Here is a 25,254-nt window from a genome sequence, read left to right as displayed (position 1 = left end):
TCTTTTTTAATCTGAGGTACACTCTCTTTATTGTCAGATCACCTTTACCACAAAGTATTCCTCATGTCCCCAGTTTCTATTCCTCACCGGCTGAAACTGATGTCGGAAACCAATCTTTGATTTATGAACTAATTCATAATTATCTGCCATTTCTGCTGCTAATCTCGCAGTTTTAACCCTCTGTTCTTCTACACGAGTTCTCACTACATCAGGAATTGAATTTTTAAACTCCTCCAAAAGTATAATTTCTCTGAGAGCTTCTTATGTTTGGTCTATTTTCAAAGCCCTTATCCACCTATCAAAATTACTCTGAGCCTTTCAAACTCCATGTATGTTTGACCAAATTCTTTCCTTAAATTTCTAAACCTTTGTCTGTAAGCTTCAGGCACTAGCTCATATGCATTTCTTCACCTCCTCATACGTTCCAGATACCTCCTCCGGTAGTGATGCAAACACTTCACTAGCTCTACCTACCAGCTTTGTTTGAATCAGTAACACCCACATGTCCTGTGGCCATTTCATTTGTTTAGCTACATTCTCAAATGAAATGAAAAAGGCTTCTACCTCCTTCTCATCAACTTTGGCAATGCTTGGACATATTTAAATAGATCCCCACCAAGCCTTCGACTATGATGCTCTTTCTCACTATCCTCATCACGATCATCCAACTGTACGTTTCCCTTTACATCTGATTGTCATGTTTCATGGCCATTTTCTGAAGTTCAAACTCCCTCTCTTTATCTTTTTCCCTGATCTGTATCTCCCTTTCTTTTTGTTCTGCTAGGACTATTCTTTCTTTTCTTCTCTCTCCCCTTTCGTATTCAAGCCGCTTTAATTCTCTCATGTTCCATTTGTTTAATTTGCACCTGAATTTTTGCCATTTCCAATGAGTCAAACGGTATCTCAGCAACTTTAAATGCTTAACCACTGCCATAATTACCTAATCTTTTCGCATTTTGTCAGGTAATGTTAACTGCAATGTTTTTGCCAAATCTAACAGCCTGCTTTTAGTCTCTGTCCGTAAGGTAGTGTGTGACAGTCTCCACCCCAAAAAACTTCTGTGCCTCTGAAAGAGCCATTGTCCACAACACTCTCCCCACTTAAACTAAAATACCTCACCGGAAATGCAACAATCCGTCACTGTCTTTAAGTTCACAAAAGCCAATCCAATAGATAGACTTTTATCCCCCTCGAGCCCCCAATTGTTATGGGCCAGGCGTTTTCAGAACCCCAAAATGTATCATGGAGTTCAACCAACTTTAATGTATTGTTGCTTTTCCGAGCACACTGCTTGTTCTCCATGTGTGGGATTACAGTTATGGACACGTGGGTTTTTAAAATCCAAAACAATGTTTGTTCCATGAACTCAACTTAACCTTTTAAATAAACATTGGATCACTTAACATCTCTTACTTCAAAGATAACCCCGAAAATAATACAACACTAAATAATCCTTCAGTTATCCCTTTCAACATCCAAGAGACTTAACACCTTTAAACATAAACACATCAGATTAAAGGCATTATTAAACTCATATTACCACTATGAGTTTAAATCACCCAAATGATCCAGAGATAGTCTTTCATGGCAGAGATCACAGCAGATCCAGCTCGCTGCAAACACAGACACACCCAAGCTCTTTTCCTCAAAACTTAGCTTTCTTCTTTCAAGCAGCACACAGCCACTCCCAGCTTTCTCCTCAAACTGGCTTTTTCCTTTCAAGTATCTCACAGCAAACCAGCCAGGCACCTTTTAGCTGCTCTCTTCCAAAACTGAAACTAAAAAAACTGCAAAATGGCAGCGCTAAAGCTCAGCTCCACCCACACTCTGACATCACTGCATTTCTTAAAGGTACATTGTGTAAACATCCATTTCTTAAAGGCACTCTCACATGACAATAGGTGTTAGCGTTAGAGATAGTTTAGTTTGTTGTATTATCGTGTGTGAGTAGATCTTACTGTGTGTAAATAAATAGTATTGACTTTGAACTAACCAACTGGTGTATTGGCTCTTTGATCAGTATTCGGGTTGAACCTTGTGGCGGTATCGAGATACCTGGCAACTCTGAAAGTACACTCATAATTAGGATTAAGAAAGGCGACCATATTGACCGCCATATTTATAACCAAATAAATATAGCAACAGCAGGAAGATGTCAGGCTCCCCTCCCGACACAATGTTCCATCATTTTATCAGGCCTCCTCCTGCCTTCGGGCCCATCTCCAGAGCACTGGTAAAATCCAGCCCATTTTTCAAATTAGCTGCAAAATGCATTGAGGATGGATTCACTGAAGATGTGAAAAACACTCGATATATATATTTGGGAAACAAAGTGCTACACGTGATCTGTGTTTGGTTGAAGAAGGAATGTTGGTCAAGTCACCAGAAGAACTCCCTGTTCTTTTTTTCGTATCATAGGAGTTTCATGTCTATCCAACCCAGCAAAAATGTTGACAAGATCTTAATTTAATGTCTCATCCAGAAATGCAGAACTGGAATGTAGCATAGATTATTAACGTTAATTTATAATTTCAGAGGTACTAGTGCTATCAATGGGGATATGTTGAATAGAGTAAATAGAATGCCTTAGAATGGGGACCAGAAATAAAATAGAATTTAGCGAATGTCACAAGGTTGATCCTCGAAAAGAACAAATTACTACTGGCTACTATTTATTTTGGGGCATTTAAAGACAGAAAATGGGTACTTGGATACACAGATGTCATGCTTTATCTTTCTATTCCGACCAACACCAAGTTTTGAAATATGGCATGCATAAGATATTCTTGGTGTTTTGAGTGAACTTTATTTCCGGCAAATACAAGATGCCTAGCACTGTAATGATAAGTGGTTATAACCTAAACCACCCACTGTTGCAATCATTTGCAGCGCCCTGTTCCTCTGCAAGACCTGACAAGCCTATATATTTGTTGACACGCATTTTAGTTTCCAACTAAAACACAAGACAAAATGAATGTATCCACTGAATAGTTGAGCTGCAGATGGAGGAATGACCCAGCTTTGATTGCAACTTTGTGCTGAGGTCAGGTGAAGTGACACAATGTGAATAGCCCAGAGTCACAGTATTTTTATGGCGCAGGAGACCATTTGGCTCATCGGGTCTGCACCGGCTCTCCTAATGGGCATCGTGAGTTAGTGCCATTCCCCTGTATCCCTGCACATTACTGTTTCTATTCAAGTAATTATCCAATACCCTCTTTAATGCATGGATTAAAAATGCATCCCCCAAAACTCCAGGCAGTGCTTTCTAGAACCAAACCACTCATGTGAAGAAGATGTCTGTGCATTGTCTCATGTCGGGAAGCTGTGTGGTTGCTTGCTACTGCCTCTTTTACTGTAGTACTGGCATCTGGTCACCAACTCCACCCAGACCAAGGACTGGGTGGAGTTGGTGACCAGATGCCAATACAACAGGAGAGGAAGGATGGTGGCTCGCTTCACTGAACAACTGGAAGATCGTGAAGAAGTGCCTCTGAAGGTTGTTGATGGCTTTATTGTGCAAATTGCTGGTGCCTTTTCGTACTGTTGCTTGTTTCTGTTTAATGTTTGGATGCTGTATGCTTGCTACTGTACTCTTGATGTTTACTGTTTAAAGCCTGGATGCTGTGGGCTTGTTTGCTGCTGCCTCTTTTGCTTCTGTGGCCTGGAGCAACTTGCTGAAAGTATTGAAGAACTGCTTTTGCAGATTGCTGGTGACTTTACTATACTGTTGGCTGTTCAATGTTCTATGTCCAGAAGCAGTGTGTTTGTTTGCTGCAGCCTTTGCATCTGTGGCCTGAAGCAAAGAAAGGGAGGTAGTAAGATGACCGACTGCCAGTGCTGGAGAAGGGATGGCAGACCGATTCAACTGAGCAACTTGATGAAGGTGTTGAAGCAATGCTTTTAGCAGATTGCTGGTGACTTTATTGCACTGCTGGTTGTTTAATGTTCAATGTGTATTTAGTTTTCTTTGTATAAATGCACTGTTGTGGCTGTGTGTTTGTACTGATATTCTGTAGCAGAAAGGTACTTGTCTATGTATGGCACGGTGCCTTTCCTTGTCTGTTGATTGTTAATGTACAGTTGTTTGAATCTTTTTGTATCAAGGTATTGTTGACGGTTTAATTAACAAAATATTCTCACGTGGATTCCTGTGGGTACACGTGCCATGTCGCAGATGAGTGTTGCTACCTAGCATCCCAATCTGACTGTGAGGCTTGCACATTTTGCTTAAACACTGGAGGCATCAACAACACAGAGGCAGCAGCCAATAATCAAACACCAAAGAGCTGGGCTTCAGCACTGGGGATATCCCCGCCCCGTGACCAGAGGGTGAGTGTGTGGATTGGGCTGGGGGGGGGGGGGGGGGGGGGGGGGATGGTATCTGAGCACGGTCCAAGTAATGCTCCCGGCTGGGGTCCAGGGTTTGGTGCACAGGGGCCCGACTGTGGCCGGGGGTGCATGTGCAGGGTTAAATCCCCCCCGCACCACCGGTTATTTGTATTGCACCCTGAGAGGAGGCGGGAAGTGTACGGGTGGAAGCCATAATTAGTCTTTCACCCTTTCCAATTTCTTATAGATATCACATTATGCATGGTATAGTGGACCCCACAGCAGCTGTCTTCGTGGTTCTAGTGGCAGTCCAGCAGGCCAGACACCGGAGAAGACGGCAGCAGGCCCGAGATGGCAGCCCATGTATAGGGGCCTGCCTCACACCCTGAGGACATGGCTGCCCATCAGGCCTGGGAGGGACCCAAAGTGGGAGGCTGGCAACATCCCAAAGTGTACAGGCATCACTGGTAGTTGGAGGACATGTGCTGCAGGAGGCTCTACCTCAATAAGGAGATGGTGCAGCACCTGCGCCATGTCCTTGTGGACTTAGCACCACGTAGGAGGAGGATACTCGCTCCCAGTGGCCTTCAAGATCACCGCGGCCCTGAACCTCTATGGGTTCATTCCAGGGCTCAAGAGGGGACTTGTGCGGCACATCCCAACCTACAACGCACAAGTGCATCCATGAGGTCACGGATGCCCTCTTTGCCCAGGCTGCTGACTATATAAACTTTGATCTGGACCAAGCCCATCAAGAGTAGGATTCTCCACCATCTCCAGGATGCCCCAGGTCCAGGGGTTAATAGATGGCATGCATGCCTCTTGCAAGCACCGGGTGGTCAACAGGGATTAGATCGCACCCGTTATCTAAAAGATCTACAATACATAGATCAAGGCCAAGGGCAGGTTTAGAAGACACAGAACAATAATTTTGATTAAAAGAGATTAGTCATCAATTTGCCAGAACAATATGTAAATAAGCCACATGGTGTAATAGAGAGCCAGATGACCAGAGGGGCACTCACTTGATCCTTGGTCTACCTGAACTCATCTAATTTCATTATCTGGCAATAGTATATTTGGCTTCAATATTCACAAGGTAGAAAGCATAGCAATGATCAAAGATTCCTATTCGGTATAATACAAGTGTGTGCATGAGACTAGGATTGGGCCCAGAGTCAAGTCATTTGAGACTGGTATGAGACAGCTGACGGTGCCTATAAACCTATATTATAGATAGATTCTTGATTAATAAGGGGATCAGGGGTTATGGGGAGAAGGCAGGAGAATGGGGATGAGAAAATAACAGCCATGATTGAATGGCTGAGCAGACTCTATGGGCAAGGTGGCCTAATTCTGCTCCTTATGGTCTTAAACCTGCCTCAGCACCAGTCACATTCTTCAGAATAGTTGGGTAAGGGGAATGTTAAGAGGTAGCTTGCATTTATATTGCACTTTTAGCTGAAAATATTTCAAGTACTTTAAAAAAATTAAACACAAAGGAATGCAAACCTACTCAGACAAAAGAGGTGCAAATTTTCTTGGCCAGAATTTTTTATTGAAATAGTTAATGTTATAACCAAAGCAAAGGAGTCACGAGTGTGATGGCTGGCAGGCTCGTCAGGGGTGATTTATGTAATAATTACGAGAGCAGTACTTGCAGTTTAGCTGAAGGGCATGGGAGCAAAATCAGGTGATGAAGCCACCTAAATTTGAAAAAATTGGAACAAAGGTTTTCAGAAACAGATACATAACTGTAATAATCCACAGGAGGCAGGGGTTCCGTCACCACACCAGTATTTATTTGCAATAACTTCTATACAAGAGCAGCTCCAAAACAGTGCTGCTAGCATTCCAGTCAACTTAAGACTACCTCACAAAGCCTACACAGGTGCTTATATGGGCCCCCTCAATGAGCTATCATTGAGGGAGCTCATACTCCAATTGGCCAACCAATAATGCCAATTGGAGGTCATTACACCCCCCCCCCAAAAAAGGTCCGAGGAATTCCTGCCAGCTGGCATTCCTCTGAGCTTCTTCCTGCTCCTCCTGTCTGTGTCTGTCACCTCTTGTGTCGTCCGCCGGGTCATTCTCCGACGTGGGTGGGGTGTACCTTATAGGTGCCCGTCTTTTCCTTGACGACCTCCTTGGAAGTTGTACTTCCTCCTCGATTTGGGCGTACTTTCTCTCAGCCATCACCAAGGTCCTCGAAGCATAGGCTATTGGCCGTTCTTCCCCATTCCTTTCTCTATGGGCTAAGACGGCTCCTACCCCGTAAGGTGATGCGTCACACGTGACCACCAACTCCTTCCTTGGGTCATAATGCTCTAGGACATTTTCGGATGACAGCTGTTCCTTAATGTCCCTAAATGCTCTGTTTTGGCGGGCGGACCATTTCCATTCTTGTCCCATTTTTAGTAGCTGGTGGAGGGGTTCAAGGATGGATGCCCTATTTTCAATAAATTTGCCATAATATGTTACCGATCCTAGAAATGATCCGGTTGCGGCGATGCCCTGCTAAGCCGCACGTTTCGGCAGCTCCCGTTCTAACGGACTTTTGGGCTCTTTTCAGGAGCCCCAACGGAAATTTTTTCAGACCAAACCCAGTGTGGGGTGACGAAGGAAGGTGCCCCCCCGGGTGTGTATGGAAAAGACCAGTGGCAGTGGCCAGATTGCGAAGGATCCTTTGGAGCAGCGGCAGAGAAGAGAAGGAAGAAGCAAGATGGTGGCGGATGGTGCCCAGACGACATGGGGCCCAGACCAGCAGGAATTCCTCCGACGGTGTGTGGAGGAACTAAAGAAGGAGGTGCTGGCGCCGATGTTATTGGCAATCGATGGGCTGAAGGAAACACAAAAGGCCCAGGCGATAGAGCTCTGTGGAGTGAAGGCAAAGGCAGCCGAAAACGAGGATGAGACACAGGGCCTTGTGGTAAAAATGGAGACGCATGAGGCGCTACACAAGAGATGTATCGAAAGGCTGGAAGCCCTGGAAAACAGCTCGTGGAAGAAGAACCTCCGGATTCTAGGTCTCCCCGAAGGAACGGAGGGAGCTGACGTTGGGGCTTATGTGAGCACGATGCTCCATACGCTAATGGGAGCCGAGGCCCCCTGGAGGTGGAAGGGGCTCACCGGGTCCATGTGAGAAGACCAAAGGCAGGAAAACTACCAAGGGCGATAGTGGTGAGATTTCACCGCTTCACGGACAGAGAGGCTGTTTTGAGCTGGGCCAAGAAGGTACGGAGTAGCAGGTGGGAGAATGCAGTGATAAGAGTGTATCAGGACGGGAGCACGGAGGTGGCGAGAAGGAGGGCGAGCTTCAATCGGGCCAAGGCAGTGCTTCACAGGAAGAAAATAAAATTTGGGATGCTACAGCCGGTGCGATTGTGGGTCACGCATCAGGGCAAGCACTACTACTTCGAAATGGCGGATGAGGCATGGACCTTCATCCAAGAAGAGAAACTGGACTAGAACTGAAAGTCTGATGTTGGGGGGGGGGAAAAACAACGAGGTTGTTGTACAGAAGTGTAAATTGGGGAATGGGAGGTTTATAGTATTGAAACGATAGACGGGGAATTTTTCTCCTCTAGATGGGGGGGGGACACGGAGAAATGTGGGTGCCGGTGGAAAAAGAGCCTGAGAGGGGGGGGGGGGATGAGGAATGAGGGAGCCGCGCCATAGAGGGCAGGGCCGATAGGAAAGCGCGTTTTTTTTTCCCGCGCTATGGAGATGATTGCGGGAAGATAGGCACAGGAAGGAAGAGAGTTCCACACACAGGGGGTCAAAGAGAGAACGAAGGAAGCCGGGGTCAGTTAGAGTTAGCTGACTTTCGGACGCATCATGGGAGGGGGGGGGGGGGGGGGGGCGAGACTAACTGGGTTGCTGCTGCTGAGAGCAAGGGGGAGCTGGCAAGAGAAGAGGTGGTTGGGACGGGAAGGCGCTGCCTGGGGGATTGGTGGGTGCGCGGGACCCGGATGGGGGGCTGGCCCAGAATAGGGGATGGCTAGTCGGCGAGGGGGGGGGGGGTGGCCCTCCAATCCGACTGATCACGTGGAATGGGAGAGTCCTGAATCATAGAATTTACAGTGCAGAAGGAGGCCATTCGGTCCATCGAGTCTGCACCGGCTCTAGGAAAGAGCATCCTACCCAAGGTCAACACCTCCACCCTATCCCCATAACCCAGTAATCCCACCCAACACAAAGGGCAATTTTGGACACTAAGGGCAATTTATCATGGCCAATCCATCTAACCTGCACATCTTTGGACTGTGGGAGGAAACCGGAGCACCCGGAGGAAACCCACGCACACACGGGGAGGATGTGCAGACTCCACACAGACAGTGACCCAAGCCGGAATCAAACCTGGAACCCTGGAGCTGTGAAGCAATTGTGCTATCCACAATGCTACCGTGCTGCCCCAAATGGGCCGATTAAGAGGACCTGGGTGTTCGCGCACTTAAAAAGACTGAAGGCGGATGTAGTTATGCTTCAGGAGACGCATCTGAAGGTGGCGGATCAGGTTAGGTTAAGGAAAGGAGGGTGGGACAGGTGTTCCACTCCGGGTTGGACGCGAAAAATAGGGGGGTGGCGATATTGGTGGAGAAACGGGTGTCGTTCGAGGCTAGGAATATAGTGGTGGATAACAGGGGTAGATACGTGATGGTGAGTGGTAGATTGCAGGGAAAGGAGGTCGTGCTGGTAAATGTATATGCCCCGAACTGGGATGAAGCGGATGCTGGGACGTATCCCGGACCTGGAGGTGGGAAGCCTGGTAATGGGGGGAGAACTTGAAATGAAATAAAAATGAAATGAAATTTGCTTATTGTCACAAGTAGGCTTCAAATGAAGTTACTGTGAAAATCCCCTAGTCGCCACATTCCGGCGCCTGTTCGGGGAGGCTGTTACGGGAATACTTCAATACTGTGCTGGATCCAGGGCTAGACCGGTCTAGATCCAGGACCAGAAGAAGGCTGGCAGCGGCCAAGGTGCTTAGGGGGTTCATGGAGTAAATGGGGGGAGTGGATCCGTGGAGATTTGCTAGGCCGGTGGCCAAAGAGTTCTCCTTTTCCTCCCATGTCCACAAGGTATACTCCGGGATAGATTTCTTTGTTTTGAGTAGGGCACTGATCTCGAAGGTGGCAGGAACGGAGTGCTCGGCCATAGCCATTTCAGACCATGCCTCGCACTGGGTGGATCTGGAACAAGGAGAGGAGAGGGAGCAGCGCCCACTCTGGTGACTGGATGTGGGACTATTGGCGGATGAGGGCGTCTGTGGAAGGGTGCGGGGATGTATTGAGAGGTACCTGGAGGTCAATGACGATGGTGAGGTTCAGGTGGGGGTAGTATGGGAAGCGCTGAAGGCGGTGGTTAGGGGAGAGTTGATCTCCATTAGAGCTCACAAGGAGAAAGAAGAGGGCAAAGAAAGGGAGAGATTAGTGGGGGAGATTTTGAGGGTGGATAAAAGATATGCGGAGGCCCCAGACGAAGGACTATATAGAGAGGCAAAGACTTCAGACGGAGTTTGACCTGCTGACCACAGGAAAGGCAGAGGCACAGGGGATGAGATAAGAGTATGGGGAAAAAGGCGAGCCGGCTGCTGGCCCACCAACTTCGCAAGAGGATAGCGGCGAGGGAGATTGGGGGAGTTAGGGATGAAACGGGAACTACAGAGCGGAGAGCAGGGAAGGTAAATGAGGTGTTTAAGGCCTTTTATGAGAGGCTATAAGTCCCAACCCCCGGAGGGCAAAGAGGGAATGCAACAGTTTCTGGACCAATTAAGGTTCCCAAGGGTGGAGGAGCAGGAGGTGGCAGGTCTGGGGGCGCCAATTGAGGTGGATGAGGTGACTAAAGGACTGGGGAATATGCAAGCAGGGAAGGCCCCAGATCCATATGGGTTCCCGGTGGAATTCTACCGGGAATATGTGGACTTGTTGGCCCCGCTGCTGGCAAGAACCTTCAACGAGGCCAGAGAAAGGGGGATTCTACCCCCGACAATGTCGGAGGTGACGATATCACTAATCCTGAAGCGGGATAAAGATCCGCTGCAATGCTGGTCATATAGGCCTATCTCACTCCTAAATGTAGGCGCCAGGCTACTGGCAAAAGTGCTGCCGACGAGGATAGAGGATTGTGTCCCGGCGGTGGTGCATGAAGACCAGACAGGGTTTCTAAAGGGGAGACAACTGAATGTCAACGTTCGACGGCTGCTGGGGGTGATAATGATGCCCCCAGCGGAGAGGGAGGCAGAGATAGTGGTGGAAATGGATGCGGAGAAGGCATTCGATAGGGTAGAGTGGGAGTATTTATGGGAGGTGTTGAGGAGGTGGAAGAGGCTGGAGATAGCGTCCTGTAAAGGAACGAGCCTAAAGGCGCTGATGACGGCACCGTTGCCGCTCTCCCCGAAAAGGTATACCACAAACCCAGTGGTGGTGGCAACCTTAAGGATCTGGGGGCAGTGGAGGCGACATAGGGGGGTGACGGGTGCCTCGGTGTGGTCCCCGATCAGGAACAACCATAGGTTTGTCCCAGGAAAGATGGACGGAGGGTTCCAGAGCTGGCAACGAGCAGGAATTAGGAAACTGAGATATTTGTTTATAGACGGGACGTTTGCGAGCCTGGGAGTGCTGGAGGAAAAGTATGAGTTGCCCCCGGGGAACAATTTCAGATACATGCAAGTAAGGCCGTTTACGAGGCAACAGGTGAGGGAATTTCCGCTGCTCCCGACACAGGGGATCCAAGATAAGAGTGACTTCCGGGGTATGGGTCAGGGAGGGCAAAGTGTCCGAAATATATCAGGAGATGAGAGACGAGGGGGAGGCGATGGTAGAGGAGCTGAAGGGAAAATGGGAAGAAGAGCTGGGAGAGGAGAGTCTGTGGGCTGATGCCCTAAGCAGGGTAAATTCCTCGTCTTAGTGTGCCAGGCTTAGCCGGATTCAATTTAAGGTTCTACACAGATAGATGGGAGCAAGACTGAGCAGGTTCTACGGAATGGAGGACAAGTGCAGGAGGTGCTTGGGAAGCCTGGCGAACCACAAACACATGTTCTGGTCGTGTCCGGCACTGGATGAGTACTGGAGGGGAATGGCAAAGGTGGTGAAGGTCCGGGTCAAGCCAGGCTGGGGGTTAGCGATATTTGGGGTAGCGGAAGAGTTGGGAGTGCAGGAGGCGAAAGAGGCCGATATTTTGGCCTTTGCGTCCCTGATAGCCCGGCGAAGGATCTTACTTATGTGGAACGAATGAAATTTGCGCTGAGTGGATCGGCTCAGGGGTTCTCCAGGCGGTGGCAACCGTTCCTTGACTATCTCGCGGAACGTTAAGGGAAATAGATCGTCAGCAGCAGCAGCCCGGGGGGGGGGGGGGGGGGGGGGGGGGAGAAAGAGCACTATTTTTTGTTACTGTTAGTTCACTATATTATTTAAATAATGTTATTTATCAGTTAGTGCTATGTTGATTTGTAAAGTGGAAAAATTCGGTTTGAATACTTTAATAAAATATATTTAAAAAAAAAGAAGTGATCGTAGCTCCTGGACCGTGGTGGGAGCTGGGGCTTCTTTTATTGCCCTTACTCGGTCTTCCAATGGGTGTAAGCCCGACTCATCTACATTATATCCCAGGTACGTCACTTGTGGGGCCAGAAAAACACATTTTTCTCTTTTCAGCCATATGCCTGCCTTGGCGAAACGCCCGAGCATTTCCTCCAGGTTCCTTAAGTGTTCCCCGTTTGTCCTACCTGTGATTAAGACATCGTCCAAATAAATCGCCACCTGCGATAGTCCCTGCAGAATATTTTCCATCGTACGCTGGAATATAGCGCAGGCTGATGACACTCCGAAAGGTAGCCTAGTATAACGAAAAAGTCCCTTCAGGGTGTTGATCGTAGCGAACTTCTGGGAGTCCTTGTCCAGTTTTAACTGCAGGTAGGCGTGGCTCATGTCCAGTTTCGAGAACAAAAGCCCACCTGCCAATTTGGCATATAGTTAGTCTATTTTCGAGTATTTGTCCAGCAGTGCGTATTTAATTACCGTCTGTTTGAAATCTCCACAGAGACGTATCGAGCCGTCTGGCTTCAAAATTGGTACCACCGGCGCTGCCCATTCCGAGAACTGTACTGGTCTGATAATGCCGTCGCGCTGTAAATGCTGTCGCGCTGTAACCTTTCTATTTCGACATCTACTTTCTTCCTTATGCAAAAGGTACCGGCCTGGCCTTACAAAATTTCAGAAGGGCTTCTGGGTCCACGTGCAAAGTTGCTTTGGCGCCTATAATTTCCCCCAAACCTTCTTGGAAGACCTCCGGGTATTTTTGGACTACTCCACTCAACTGCCCGCTTCCACTCTGGAAAATTTTCATCCAATCTAAGTTTAGGTTGTTCAGCCAGTTCCGTCCTATTAAGTTCGGTCCGGAGCCCTCTACTATCGTCAATGGTAATCTGAGCAATTGTTCGTCATATTCCACGGGTACATGAGTCGTGCCTAGAACTTCCAGGGGTTCCCCAGTGTAGGTTAAGTTCGTCGATGTTTTTGTTAGGGTTAGTGGCTGGAGTACATCTTTGATTTTTTTTTAAATGCTGCCAATCCCATTACTGATACGGCCACACCCGTGTCTATTTCCATTATTGTCGGCCAACCGTTCACCCGTGGGGTAATCTTAATAGGTTCTGCTTTCTTCGTCGCAATATTATATTATATCCCCACCGGCTATTCCTCTTTTGCCACCTCCTTCTAGGGTTTCTGTCGCTTTTACCCCACTCTGTCTGGTGCCAGAAACAGTCCTTCTCTGTTGGGGGAGCCTCAGCCGGTAGTTCCCTCTGTCTCCAGTTAGTCCTAGCAGACTTGGGGGCAGTTCTGGGGTTTTCCTTTGGCCCTCTGTTCCTCAGGCCTTTCCTGAGGGCAGCTATCTGGTAGCTGGACCCATTGTGGTAGTCCCTCTCCCAGGTATCTACCTCCATTGGCGTGCCCTGTAGTTCCTGCACCTCACTTGCTGCCTTTTCTAGGGACAGTGCAAGCTGTAACGCCCGCCTGCAGTCTAGCTGCATTTCCACCAACAGGCTCTTCTGTATCTGGAAGTCATTTATGCCACACACTAACCGGTCCCGAAGCATTTCATTTAGCGTCGGGCCGAACTCACATTTTTCCGCCAGCCTTCTCAGGCAGGTCAAGAAATTTGTGACTGACTCTCTGTCTTCCCGCTCTGTTGTGTAGAATCTGTACCTACGCAAAATGAGGGGTGGTTTTGGGTCATAGTGCTCTTCCACCAATTTCGTTAATTCTTGGAAAGGTATAGTGTCCGGCGTATCGGGATAAGTTAGCCTACGTATAATGGCGAAGGCTGAGGGTCCGCACGCCGACAGCAGTATAACCCGTTTCCTTCCGTCCTCCGTTATCTCATTGGCCTGGAAAAAGTAACACATTCTCTCCACATACTGGGACCAGTCCTCAATAGTCGGGTCGAATGCATCCAACTTCCCAAAAAGAGGCATTTTTGAAAGAGCAAGGCTTACCCTCCGAGTGCGGCAGCTGGTCTCCGCAAGGTTTTTTGTTTACCTCGTCACCACTGTAATAATCCACAGGAGGCAGGGGTTCCGTCACCACACCAGTATTTATTTGCAATAACTTCTATACGCAAGCAGCTCCAAAACAGTGCTGCTAGCATTCCAATCAACTTAAGACTACCTCATAAAGCCTACACAGGTGCTTATATGGGCCCCCTCAATGAGCTATCATTGAGGGAGCTCATACTCCAATTGGCCAACCAATAATGCCAATTGGAGGTCATTACAATAACTATCAAACAAACAAATAAAACCGGTTAAAAACAAAACATGGTGAACCAGGAATTCCAGGGCTTGGTGGTTGAGGTTAGGGTCACAGTGGCAGCAGAAAGAAGTTGGGCAGGTTGGAGGTTGGCATGGAGTCTATTTTGATGTGTCTTTGCCCAGGTTTTATTTGATTAATTCAATATTGTGGATGGAAACTGATCCCCTGACTATTATTACCTGTAAGCCTTGCTCCTTCCACAATATACAACTCTCCCCATTGTAAAGCTGACATGTTGCCGTGACTACCAATTTCTACTGATAGTTCTCTTCCAATGCAGGACGTAACACTGGCACCACTGTGGTGATATAGTGTGGTGATTGTCCATTTTAAGGGAAACACGTATAAAGAAACCTGGCGAGTGTAGAGTGTCAGAGATTCATAAGGAGTCAATGGACTGGGAAAAAGCCCCGATAGGAGAGGTCAAGAGGAAGTGGGATGAAGAGCTGGGGAGGGAGGTGGAGGCTGGGTTGTTGCTTTGTGTGCTTACCCTAATTCAATTCAAAGTAGTCCATAGGGCGCATATGATGGTGGTAAGGAAAAGCAGGTTCTTTGAGGGGGTGGAGGACAGGCGTGGATTGTTTTGTTATGCTCTTGACGTAGCATAAGCTGCGTCCTTGATTTGTACTCTGACAAAGGAAGGTTCAGACTTGGAGATAATTTTAATACATTTATTAAACTATTAACAATTCGCCTACTTGGATTCGACGCTACTGTTAATCCTGCTATAGCTACTCAGATTGACGAACCAGTCTGCTACAATCCACGTGGTGGGAGTGATATTCAATCAACACCTGTCTGTACTCACTGATTGTCTCCACTGGAAAGAGACTGAGCATGTGTGATGTGTCCTTTTATATGGGTTGGTGTAATGCCCTCCTGTGGTAGTGTCACCTCTGTGTATATCGTGACTGCCCATTGGTCGTGTCCTATCTTACTGACCTATTGGTTGACTGTCTGTGTGTCATGTCTCTGGTGTTCCCTCTAGTGTCTAGCTAGGTGTAGTGTATGTACATTAACCCTTGAGTACTTACAGTGACGCATATCACCACATGGATGGTGCACGGGGAGGCCTGTGAACCATGTTCACATGTTTTGGGCTGTTCGAAGCGGAAGGGGTGTGGTAATCATCACTGTTGTATATACTAGGAGATGTGTGGTAAGGCCCTGTACTACAGGTACGGGGGTAGTCCCTGCCTACTGGCTCCGCCCAGTAGGTGGAGTATAAATATGTGTGCTCCCTCTCAGACCATGCGCGGCCAGCAGGCGCCTCCATCTTCCCCTTCTCGGACCAAGTGCGGGCCATGGGCGCCGCCATCTTTTTCAACCCCCACCACGTGTGGCCCGTGGGCGCCGCCATCTTGTCCACCCCAAGATCATCAGGTGCTGCCATCTTGTCTTCCCCATGGCACATGGGCAACACCATTGATCCAGGACCCGTGCCCCCCATCGTTCGACACTAGCGACAACCAGCCACGACTCGCCTCGGTCACAATCGACCAGTCTCGCCCGCACAATCTAGCCACTGCCTCGACAAGCGTGAAGATCGATGAGCATGGGCTTCGCTCTGTTCGGCTTCCCTGCCTACATCCACAGTGACAGGGGATCCTCATTCATGAGTGATGAGCTGCGTCAGTTCCTGCTCAGCAGGGGTGTCGCCTCCAGCAGGACGTCCAGCTATAACCTCCGGGGAAACGGGCAGGTGGAGAGGGAGAACGGGACGGTCAGGAGGGCCGTCCAACTGGCCCTACGGTCCAGATAACTCCCAGCCTCCTGCTGGCAGGAGGTCCTCCCTGATGCACTGCACTCCATTCGGTCGCTACTATGCACCGCCACTAACGACACACCCCATGAACGTCTCTTTAACTTCCCCAGGAAGTCCACATCCGGGGTGTCGCTCCTGACTTGGCTCGCAGCTCCAGGACCCGTACTCCTCCGTAGGCACGTCCGACTCCACAAGGTGGACCCGTTAGTTGAAAGGTGCAGTTACTCCACGCTAACCCCCAGTATGCCTACGTAGCGTTACCCGACGGCCGCCAGGATACTGTCTCCCTCAGGGACCTGGCACCAGCAGGTTCCACACACACACACACACACCCCTCCGGCCCGGCTCCACCCCACCTCCCCCGGCGCACCCAGCAGAAACCCCTTCAGGACCATCTGTCCTCCCCACGCCCGAGGATGAAGAGGATTTTGGCACACTCCCAGAGTCACCAAGGACCAGACCAACATCGGAATCACCGCCACCACTGCGTCGCTCCCAATGCCACATCAAAGCCCCGGACCGGCTAAATCTATAATTGGTTCGGGACTATCAAACCACCTTGTACTGGACTTCAGAAAGAAATGTTTTTTTTCACTTCTGGATATTAAACTTGCCCTGTACATGTACGAGATGCTGAGGATGAAGGTGGCCCTGAGTCCAGGAGTGGCAATATTCGGAGTGTCGTAACACCCGGGAGTCCAGGGGGCCAGAGAGACCGATGTTTTGACCTTTGCCTCTCTGGTAGCCAGGAGACGGATTTTGTTGGAGTGGAGAGACTCGGGGTCGCTGAAGCCGGGGGTGTGGGTGAGTGACCTCGTGAAATTCCTTAGGCCGGAAAAAAAATCAAGTTCGTCTTGAGAGGGTCAGTGGATGGGTTTGCCTGGAGGTGGAAACCGTTTATCGGCTTCTTCAAGGACAGTTAAGATGTCAGCAGTTTATATATGTGTTATGAGATTTCCTGTTTGTTCTCTTTTTGGTTTTGGTTGTGTTTAATATATATATATATAAATGCCTTAATAAAATATTCTTAAACAACTGGATGGGAATCAGAAAGCTTTCAGATCAAAGCTGGAGTCAGGCAAGGCTGCCCCGTCTCCTCTGTCCTGTTTGTGTGTTGCATAAAGCCTTTTGCCGAATCCATCAGGAAGGATCCGGGCATAAGAGCAGTGACGGTCCCAGGCAGTGGAGGTATTCAGGTCAAAGCCTCCCTGTACATGGACGACTTTGCCGTCTTCTGCTCTGATCCCGTTGGTATGTAGGCTCTTGAACGCCTGCGACCAGTTCGAACTTGCCTCGGGAGCCAAGGCAAACGAGGGCAAGAGCAAGGCCATGTTCTTTGGCACCGGTCCTTTGTTCCCTTCACCGTCAGGTCAGATTACCTGAAGGTGCTGGGGATATGGTTCAGAGAGGCTGGGGTGTGCGCCAAAATCTGGGAGGAGTGCATTGCCAAAGTAAGACAGAAACTGGGTATGTGGGAGCAACGCTCCCTCTCTGTTGCTGGCAAAACCTGGTCACCAGGTGTGAGGTGCTCTCGGTGTTGCTGTACATGGTACAGGTCTGATCCATACCCTGGTCCTCCGCCGCAGCAGTTGCCCGAGCCATCTTCAAGTTCATCTGGCGATCAAAAACGGATCGTGTCCGAAGATACACCATGCACAAATCTCTGGATAAGGGAGCGAGAAATGGACCCAATGCCAGCTTAATCCTGATGGCCACCTTTGTGTATGGCTGCATCAAGCTGTGCGTGGACCCTGGTACGCAAACACCAAGTGTCACTACGTACTGAGGTTCTGTGGTAGTCACCACTGTTGTATTATATTGTATATACTGCACCGCATACGAGGGTATTACGGTAAGGCCCTTGTACTACAGGTACAGGGGTAGATCCCTACCTGCTGGCTCCGCCCAGGAGGTGGAGTATAAATGTGTGTGCTCTCTGAACTGCAGCCATTTCGTCAGCAGCTGTAGGAGGCCACACATCTCTGTGTAATAAAGCCTCGATTACTCTCTACTCTCGTCTCGTTGTAATTGATAGTGCATCAGGTTCTACCTGTCCCTTGTGTTGCGAAGGATGGAACTGGCCTCATTGCCACGGAATGCTCCAAGTAGTTGGACCGTGCCATATCATCTGTCTCTCATGGAAATTTTGTCCTCTACCAAGCGTTGCAGACTGGCACATTCCAAGGCCCAGGGCTATGTGCCGAGGGACGCACTCAAGCTTGGGGCTGTGGTAAACACCACTAGTGATATATTGTATGTATTACGGCACTGCCTGTGTATTAATGGTACTACGGTAAATCCCTGCCTGCTGGCTCCGCCCAGCAGGCGGCGTATAAAAGTGTAAGCTCTCCTGCGCTGCTCCCATTCTGGTTCCAGCTGCAGGAGGCACAACACCTTGTGCAATAAAGCCTCGATTGTTTTACCATTCTCGTCTCGTGGTAATTGACGGTACATCAGGGGCAGCCACCACCAAAGCACAATCGGGAAAGGCCACTGAGTAAGGCCTTACAGTCAATGTACACTGAGGAGGGCTGATAACCGTGTAAAGCCCCTCGGTCTGGGTGAATAACACTAAATGTATATAACTCTATTGAAGCACTACAGGGTGCAACATGACCGATGTAAATATTTTGAAAAGAAATGTATTTGTAATATTTTTTCATCAGCATGACTGTTTGCAGTCCAGCACTAACCATGCTGCTGACTGGCAGCACGCTCAGTAGGAGGCCCAGTGTGTGCATGGCTGGCATGATTTACCACATGCTACATTTTTTAAAGGTGGCATGCACTCCAAAGAGGGAAGGTACATTCAGGTTGTAGCAGCTGGTGTAACTGCATCAAAATGTATTTCAGAGAAGGAATAATAGTACCAATGAAAAATCAGGCCAGAAGGGAGGCTCCCAGTATCTTTGATGTGATACTCTGGTCTTAGTCCAGGAGGTGGAAAAGAAGAGGAAGGCCATGTTTCCACATAAGACTAGGAGGCACTCCAGGCATACACTGCAAAAGAATGAGGACAGATAGCAATGGATAGTAATTCAAGCAGTGTGGCTTCAAGGAACTGGCTATGCTGCTGACATAAAATTCACTGACTTCACAGAAGTGAAGGTCAGTCTTCAAATGCCATTGCCTACTCATTGCACCACCGATCTTAAAGTGACTTCAACGTGCAACTCACACATCACACACAAGAAAAAAGATTAGAGGCAGCATTGAGCCTCACACCTACATCTCACAGTTTAAATATACTTCCAGCCATTCAACTATGATAGATGCTTTGCAACACATTCACTGACAAACTTCCTGCTCTCTTAAAGAACTAGCTTGCAGATAAGAGACAGTAGCAGAGAATCAGTGGGTGAGAGCAATGCTCGCACCACCCGATCCCCGTGAAAGACACAGTGCTGCGAATTGGCCAGCAATGACTGAGGCTGTTGGAACTAGGATTCCCCAAAATATCCATAATGGTGGTGTGATCCTGCCTTCCGAGCTTTCCAAATTCCACTTCACCCTCCTGCTACCTGGTATGAAGTGAAAGTTTGAAATGGAATTATAATAATATAATAATAATCTTCATTGTCACAAGTAGGCTTACATTAACACTGCAATGAAGTTACCGTGAAAAGCCCCTAATCGCCACATTCTGGCGCCTGCTCGGGTACACAGAGGGAGAATTCAGAATGTCCAATTCACCTAACAGGCACGTCTTTCGGGACTTATGGAAGGAAACTGGAGCACCCGGAGGAAACCCACGCAAACACGAGCAGAGCATGCAGACTCCGCAGAGACAGTGCCCCAAATCAGGAATCGAACCAGGATCCCTGGCGCTTGAAGCAATAATGCTAACCAATCCTCTCCTTCTGTACTTATTCTTTCAGATATCCAAGAACTGCCACTTTGCCAGTCAGTGCAGCCTCATGATGAAGGGGGCGTGCAACACCACATGTCTGAGGAAGAAGCACTGTCATTTGATCTGACACCTGGTTGTTGAATGCAAACCCAACTTGACAAAGGCTCAGATCACTATGATGATTGCAGATATTAGTGCTCAAAGAGGCATGTTGGCACCTACAGGAGTTCCAAATGTCTGTGTTCCTCAGATTAGTAAGATGCTAAGATGCTGTCAGGGGAGTGGCACAGGTTTTGTCGCACACAAATCTGCTGTTCTCTTTCAGGAGGACAGTTTCATACTCTCACAATTGCCATTCTGCCAGTGTCCTTGCTGTTCCCTGTAAGCCTGTCAGCCATCCAGCCCAGACAGCTGTTACTATCGCTGAGATGATGCAGTCCTCAGCTGGACCCTCAAGGCTCAAGTTTCCTTGAGGTCATTCAACAAGTCTCTTCCACTGAAAGTCACCAACCCTACACCATCCAAGCTGCAGCCACTGAGGTAGCACTGTGCAGGAATGCTAGGTCAGACAAAGGCATCTGCAAGACATTAACAGAGGGTGAAGAGTTCCATGGAATATTAGAAATGTTTTTGCTGGAGTTGTTTTGGACATTTATTTTGTTTGGTGTCTTTTATTTTACAATTTTGGTCAAGTTATAGTACATAAAAAGATGGGGAATTGTGGAACAGTAGTGATGTGCAGATGATTTTACAGGAACTGGAATCTGATTAGCCACTCACTGACAGCCCATCCGGAGCAGTCGGTCTCCAGATGTCTCCGTCCTTTCTCTTCTCGAGGTGCTTGCCAAGGCTTGGTGGTAAGGGCTGCCACCTCAGATGAGCCAGGATATGTGGAATGCAGCAGACCAGTGTGAAATTGGAATCATGTTCTTGTGAGTATTGTAGTACTCACACACCCCACCTTGGGGAACTGTTGTTTCAACATGTCAATGGTTTTCTCCACAACATTCCTTGTGAAAATATGCTGTCTAGGTGTGGTTGTGTGATGGAAAGGTGCCATGCATCTGCAGCAGATAGCCCTTGCGACGAAGCAGCCATCTTTGGTTTGTCATGGTTACTCAAATGTGGTGGAAATGGCTAACAGGATAAAACATTTTACTGCTTCCAGCAGAGTGGGTTTTCATAAAAATTATGCTCTTTGTGCATAATTGCACTCCAAGGGAGTAGTAGTAAGTGAGAGGGAGTGATCAGTACAATCCCTGGCTTCTTGTGTCATTGAGAATCCTCCTACCCCTGGAAAGGCACATGCTCACTCAACCTGTTTCTCTCTAGTTAGAAATATTCCCTTCTCTTGTAAACAGAGCCTCTGGTACCAAATGGGGGATGCAGAAATGCTTCGCAGACATTTCCATCGAACCAAAATAATCTTATCTAACTTGACAGACATTCATTTGCCTACATTCAGTCAAATATTTTAGATATTCAAATGGTGAATGTTTCAATGTAGCACTACATTATGACATGAGTTGACAAAAAGAGAAATAAGCTTTCAGGGAAAAGGACTGTTGTGTACTAAAAAGAATGACAGCCCACAGTTATTGGACTGTTCTTACTGCTAACTGCAGGGCTATCTGCCCAAGCTCACGATCACTGTGTCTCGCAGAATGTGGATGTAATGAGTAATTCTATGTTGAGTAAACACACAGGTTAACAATTGATACCATGATGTAAACTATTATTTCAATGAACAACAAAGCATGGCCAATATATTTGAAATATTTAACAGAAAATTGCTTCATAAGTTTTGCTTTTTAAAAAAAGATGCACATGTTGTGGTCATAACAAAATGCACTCACCATTTGATGTTTAAGGGCTGTAATTCTGAAGCACATACTACTTCTTCACTGCTCTAGATACAAAAGGAAGTGGTATAAATCAGCTAACATGTCATTAAGTTCAATGCACTGGACGGTTAGTTTATTTTTAGCACAAGTTCTAAAGGAAAGCATTTTTCCCTTGTAAGTTGTAACACTTATTGTTGTTTTTGAAATAGAGTAGTAAAACAGATTACCAACCTCAAAAAGGCTTACAGCAACAGCCAATATGGTGATGAGGTCTGAAGGTTAATTTTATCCACCTTTAGACCTCATTGTGTGCTTGCATACAACTCATGCAGTGCTGAATCTGGGCTCAAAACTGTACACAGACCAAAATCTACCTCACAAACTCCACTTTTTAGTAATTGACAGACTGTTTTATTTATCTTTTAATGCACAATAAAACAAGCCCTGACAGTTTATAGTGCCAGCCAGCAAGTCCTGACATTGGGGGAGATTCTCCGTCGTGTTCTACCGGGCACAAATCTCGCTATGTTGGGAGAATTGCGGATGAGACCTGGGATTTCCCATTCTCCCGGCCTGCTCCAGCAGGTATGATCAGGATCTCGCCCAAAAGGGGAGAACCCTCATTTGCATTCATTTCAATCTTATTAGCGACATTAAGGTTGAATGCAACGGCCTCACGGTATTCACCCAAACCCCCCAGTGGGAGGTCACTCGGGTGTAAATCACGGCTGGCCCTTAAAAGCGGGGATCAAGTACCAGGGACACCAAGGGAAGCAAGGATGTGAGTACCCTCTCTACATTTATCTCCAGGGTGCCGAGGGGAGGAGGCCTTCAGTAGAGCTGGGAGTTGGAGGTGTGTCGCTTGGGCTGGAGGGGCTCATATTAGGAGTGTTTCCCGGGATGAGGGTTGTGTGACAAGTCTTCCCTCTGCAGTTTTGAAAATCTTTAAACTCTCTTTAAGTATGTAAATATCAACAATCAACTAGGTGAAGCTAAAAGTCTTGCCTCTGTAGCCTTGCTATCTCTTCCAGCTTGTCTTCAGATGAAGGTAAAGTCTTCCCTCTGTAACTTTCAAACCATTGATGTCTCTCTCCTCCATTGTCAATATCAATGATCTGTCAGATGAAGTGAAAAGGTTTTCCTTTGATGTGTTGGAAACCTTTGAAGTACTTTCTTCACATACAATTTCATTCCCCTTTAACTTTTTCAAGCCTCAGGGTGCTTGCTGAGAAGCTTAAAAGCTTTGAACTGCATTGTTTACATTCAGTTTCACAGTCCATTACCTTTTACGAGCCTCTTAATTGACAGGTCCAGGCTATTTCAAAGGAGGGCATAGCTTCATTTATAGCTCTTTATGGTCCATTAACTGGTGCTTCCTAGAAAGAGCAGATGTTATTTCTAACTGAAGTTTTTTATAAAGAGGTTCTTTCTTTATTCTGAAGTGCTTCAAAGAAAGGGCAGGTGTTCTGTCTGACCGCTTTTCTTTCTGCTGGAGGTTTCCTGTATTCTGAAATCCTTTGTAGAAAGACCAGGTGCTCGGTCAGAGTGCTGCTCCTTGGCACCTTGGCAGTGCCAATCTGGCACTGCCCCCAGTACCGTGGCCATGTCAGGTTGCCACTGCCAGGGGGCAATGTCAGGTTGGCACTGCCAAGGAGTGAGGCATGAAGGGGTCCCTGAAAGGTGGGGGGGGGGCTTTGGCAAACCTGTAGCGGGGCATTGCTCAGTTCGGGGACGGGGATGGATTGCCAGCAAGTTGTTGGGGAGGGCGCTATAGTACTATTCTGAGATTGGGGCATCCTTTAAAAATGGCACCCTGATCTCTGCGGATCTGGCCCTGCGATTTCTTTGGGTACCATGGCGCGAATTACCTCTGGCTCCAAATAAATTTCTAGGTGAGGGTGAATTGCGATCTGGATCTTTTCAATCCACCCAGTAGGAATGGCACCTCATTTCCCAATGGAGACCACACTTAGAAATGTTTTTGGAGCATTCCACACATTGTATCTTCCTTGCCTGAAAACTCAGAAAATCAGCTCATTTAACTTTTATGCGCAGCAGCCTGCACCCATGAAATATGCCAAACTGTTTATTTATTAACCATTTGCGAACATTGATTCGATATTTGAGCTTGATTTTTTTTTACAAAAAAAAAGTGAATCCACAAATTTAACTCACCAGTAAACTAAATGATGTCAAGGCGATAATTATAGCAACATTTCTTATAAATGAACTATTTTTCCCTTCTTGGGTGTCTCTATGTTTTATTTCATGCCTCCATCTATTTTAAGTGTACCTTGCATTACCCAAAGCGACGTTATATCGTTACTGGTCATACAATCCTTCCAGTTAAAGTAGAACAGCTTGCTGATTCCAAAAGATTACAATATAATTAATGAGTGCCTTGATTAATTTTAAAGCTTTTTACAATGCAACTGCATATCTGGCAAAGCTTTTGGATGGAATAGCAAATAATATTTTTGCATATTCATCTGAGATTTTTGGTTAATATTGTATCATAATAATATTCTCAAATATATCTTGGAAACTAAACAGAAAATTAAACAAAATTAAACAAAAACTGGAATACTATAACAAAGAATTCAAAATATTACCTCAAATACAACTCCTTAGTAAGTGCTGAGAGACAAATACCTTGGAAAAGAGAATAACAATTTCCAATCTGCAGTAAACCTTTGTGTTTTTATCAGGGCTGCTCACTCCTCCCATGTTGGTTAAGCATTACTGACCCAGACCTAGAAAGAGGGCAATAGATACTCAAGCAGGTCACAGAGGGACCTAGTTCCTAATCTTGCCATGGATCAGCGAAAAGCAAGTAATAATCTTTATTAGTGTCCCAAGTTGGCTTACATTAACACCTCAATGAAGTAATTGTAAAAATCCACCAGCCACTACACTCCGGCGCCTGTTCGAGTACACTGAGGGAGAATTCAGAATGTCCAATTCACCGAACAAGCACGTCTTTTGGGACTTGTGGGAGGAAACTGGAGCACCCGGAGGAATCCCACGCAGACATGGAGAGAACGTGCAGACTCCACACAGACAGTGGCCTAAGCGGGAATTGAACCCGGGTCCCTGGCGCTGTGAAGCAACAGTGCTAACCACTGTGCTAAGTCATTATCTGCATCTAATGCAGTCTCAGAATTTTATTTGACCAACAGTAGTATCACTACCTTATATAGATTGGTCTGCGGGAGGAAAAGGAGGAAGTTCCTATGGGATCCAGAACTCCAAAATATCAGAAATACAAGCCATAGAATCCATGCAGAGTGAATACACATGGAACAGTAGGTCAGAATCAACAAAACTAGTTTATTCTCTATACATAATAACTCTCCATTCCCCGATGGGTCTCCCTCCTCGACCTGCACACAGGTCAGGGTTTCATACTATGAGGGCTCCCCTTGTTAAAGGGGAAGCCCCGTCCCATTACCACAAAAGTTTGTATTCTCTGGAGGTCACGGGGAACCGGATGATCCACATCCTGTGACCTCTGTTGGGTTTCTAACACCCCCATCCCCACCCCCACCATATCCGGAGTGGCATCCACATCTGCAGATTGGTGCAAGGGACTCATCTTTCACATCACCTGGCGATGGCACTCGGCCATTGTCTGTGCAGGGTATGGAGGCG

General features: G+C 47.4%; 1 protein-coding gene across 3 annotated transcripts in view; it reads right to left on the bottom strand.

Annotated features, from left to right (window-relative positions):
* The window catches only part of simc1 (SUMO interacting motifs containing 1), a 160,346-nt gene that overhangs the window by 83,647 nt on the left and 51,445 nt on the right, over positions 1–25,254 (bottom strand). The window contains exons 1-3 of one of the 3 annotated variants that reach the window (XM_072512173.1): positions 22,887–22,979; positions 22,609–22,718; positions 21,616–21,668 (exon numbers count right to left, since the gene is read on the bottom strand). In XM_072512173.1, coding sequence (XP_072368274.1) covers positions 21,616–21,651 — 36 coding nt within the window. In that variant the 5' untranslated portion in view covers positions 21,652–21,668; positions 22,609–22,718; positions 22,887–22,979. Of the gene's footprint in view, positions 1–21,615; positions 21,669–22,608; positions 22,719–22,886; positions 22,980–25,254 lie in introns of those variants that run through there. The other 2 variants (XM_072512174.1, XM_072512175.1) reach the window with 2 other exon arrangements.

Source organism: Scyliorhinus torazame, chromosome 7, assembly GCF_047496885.1.
Source record: "Scyliorhinus torazame isolate Kashiwa2021f chromosome 7, sScyTor2.1, whole genome shotgun sequence".
Taxonomy (NCBI): Eukaryota; Metazoa; Chordata; class Chondrichthyes; order Carcharhiniformes; family Scyliorhinidae; genus Scyliorhinus; species Scyliorhinus torazame.
This window is presented reverse-complemented; position numbering and strand designations above follow the sequence as displayed.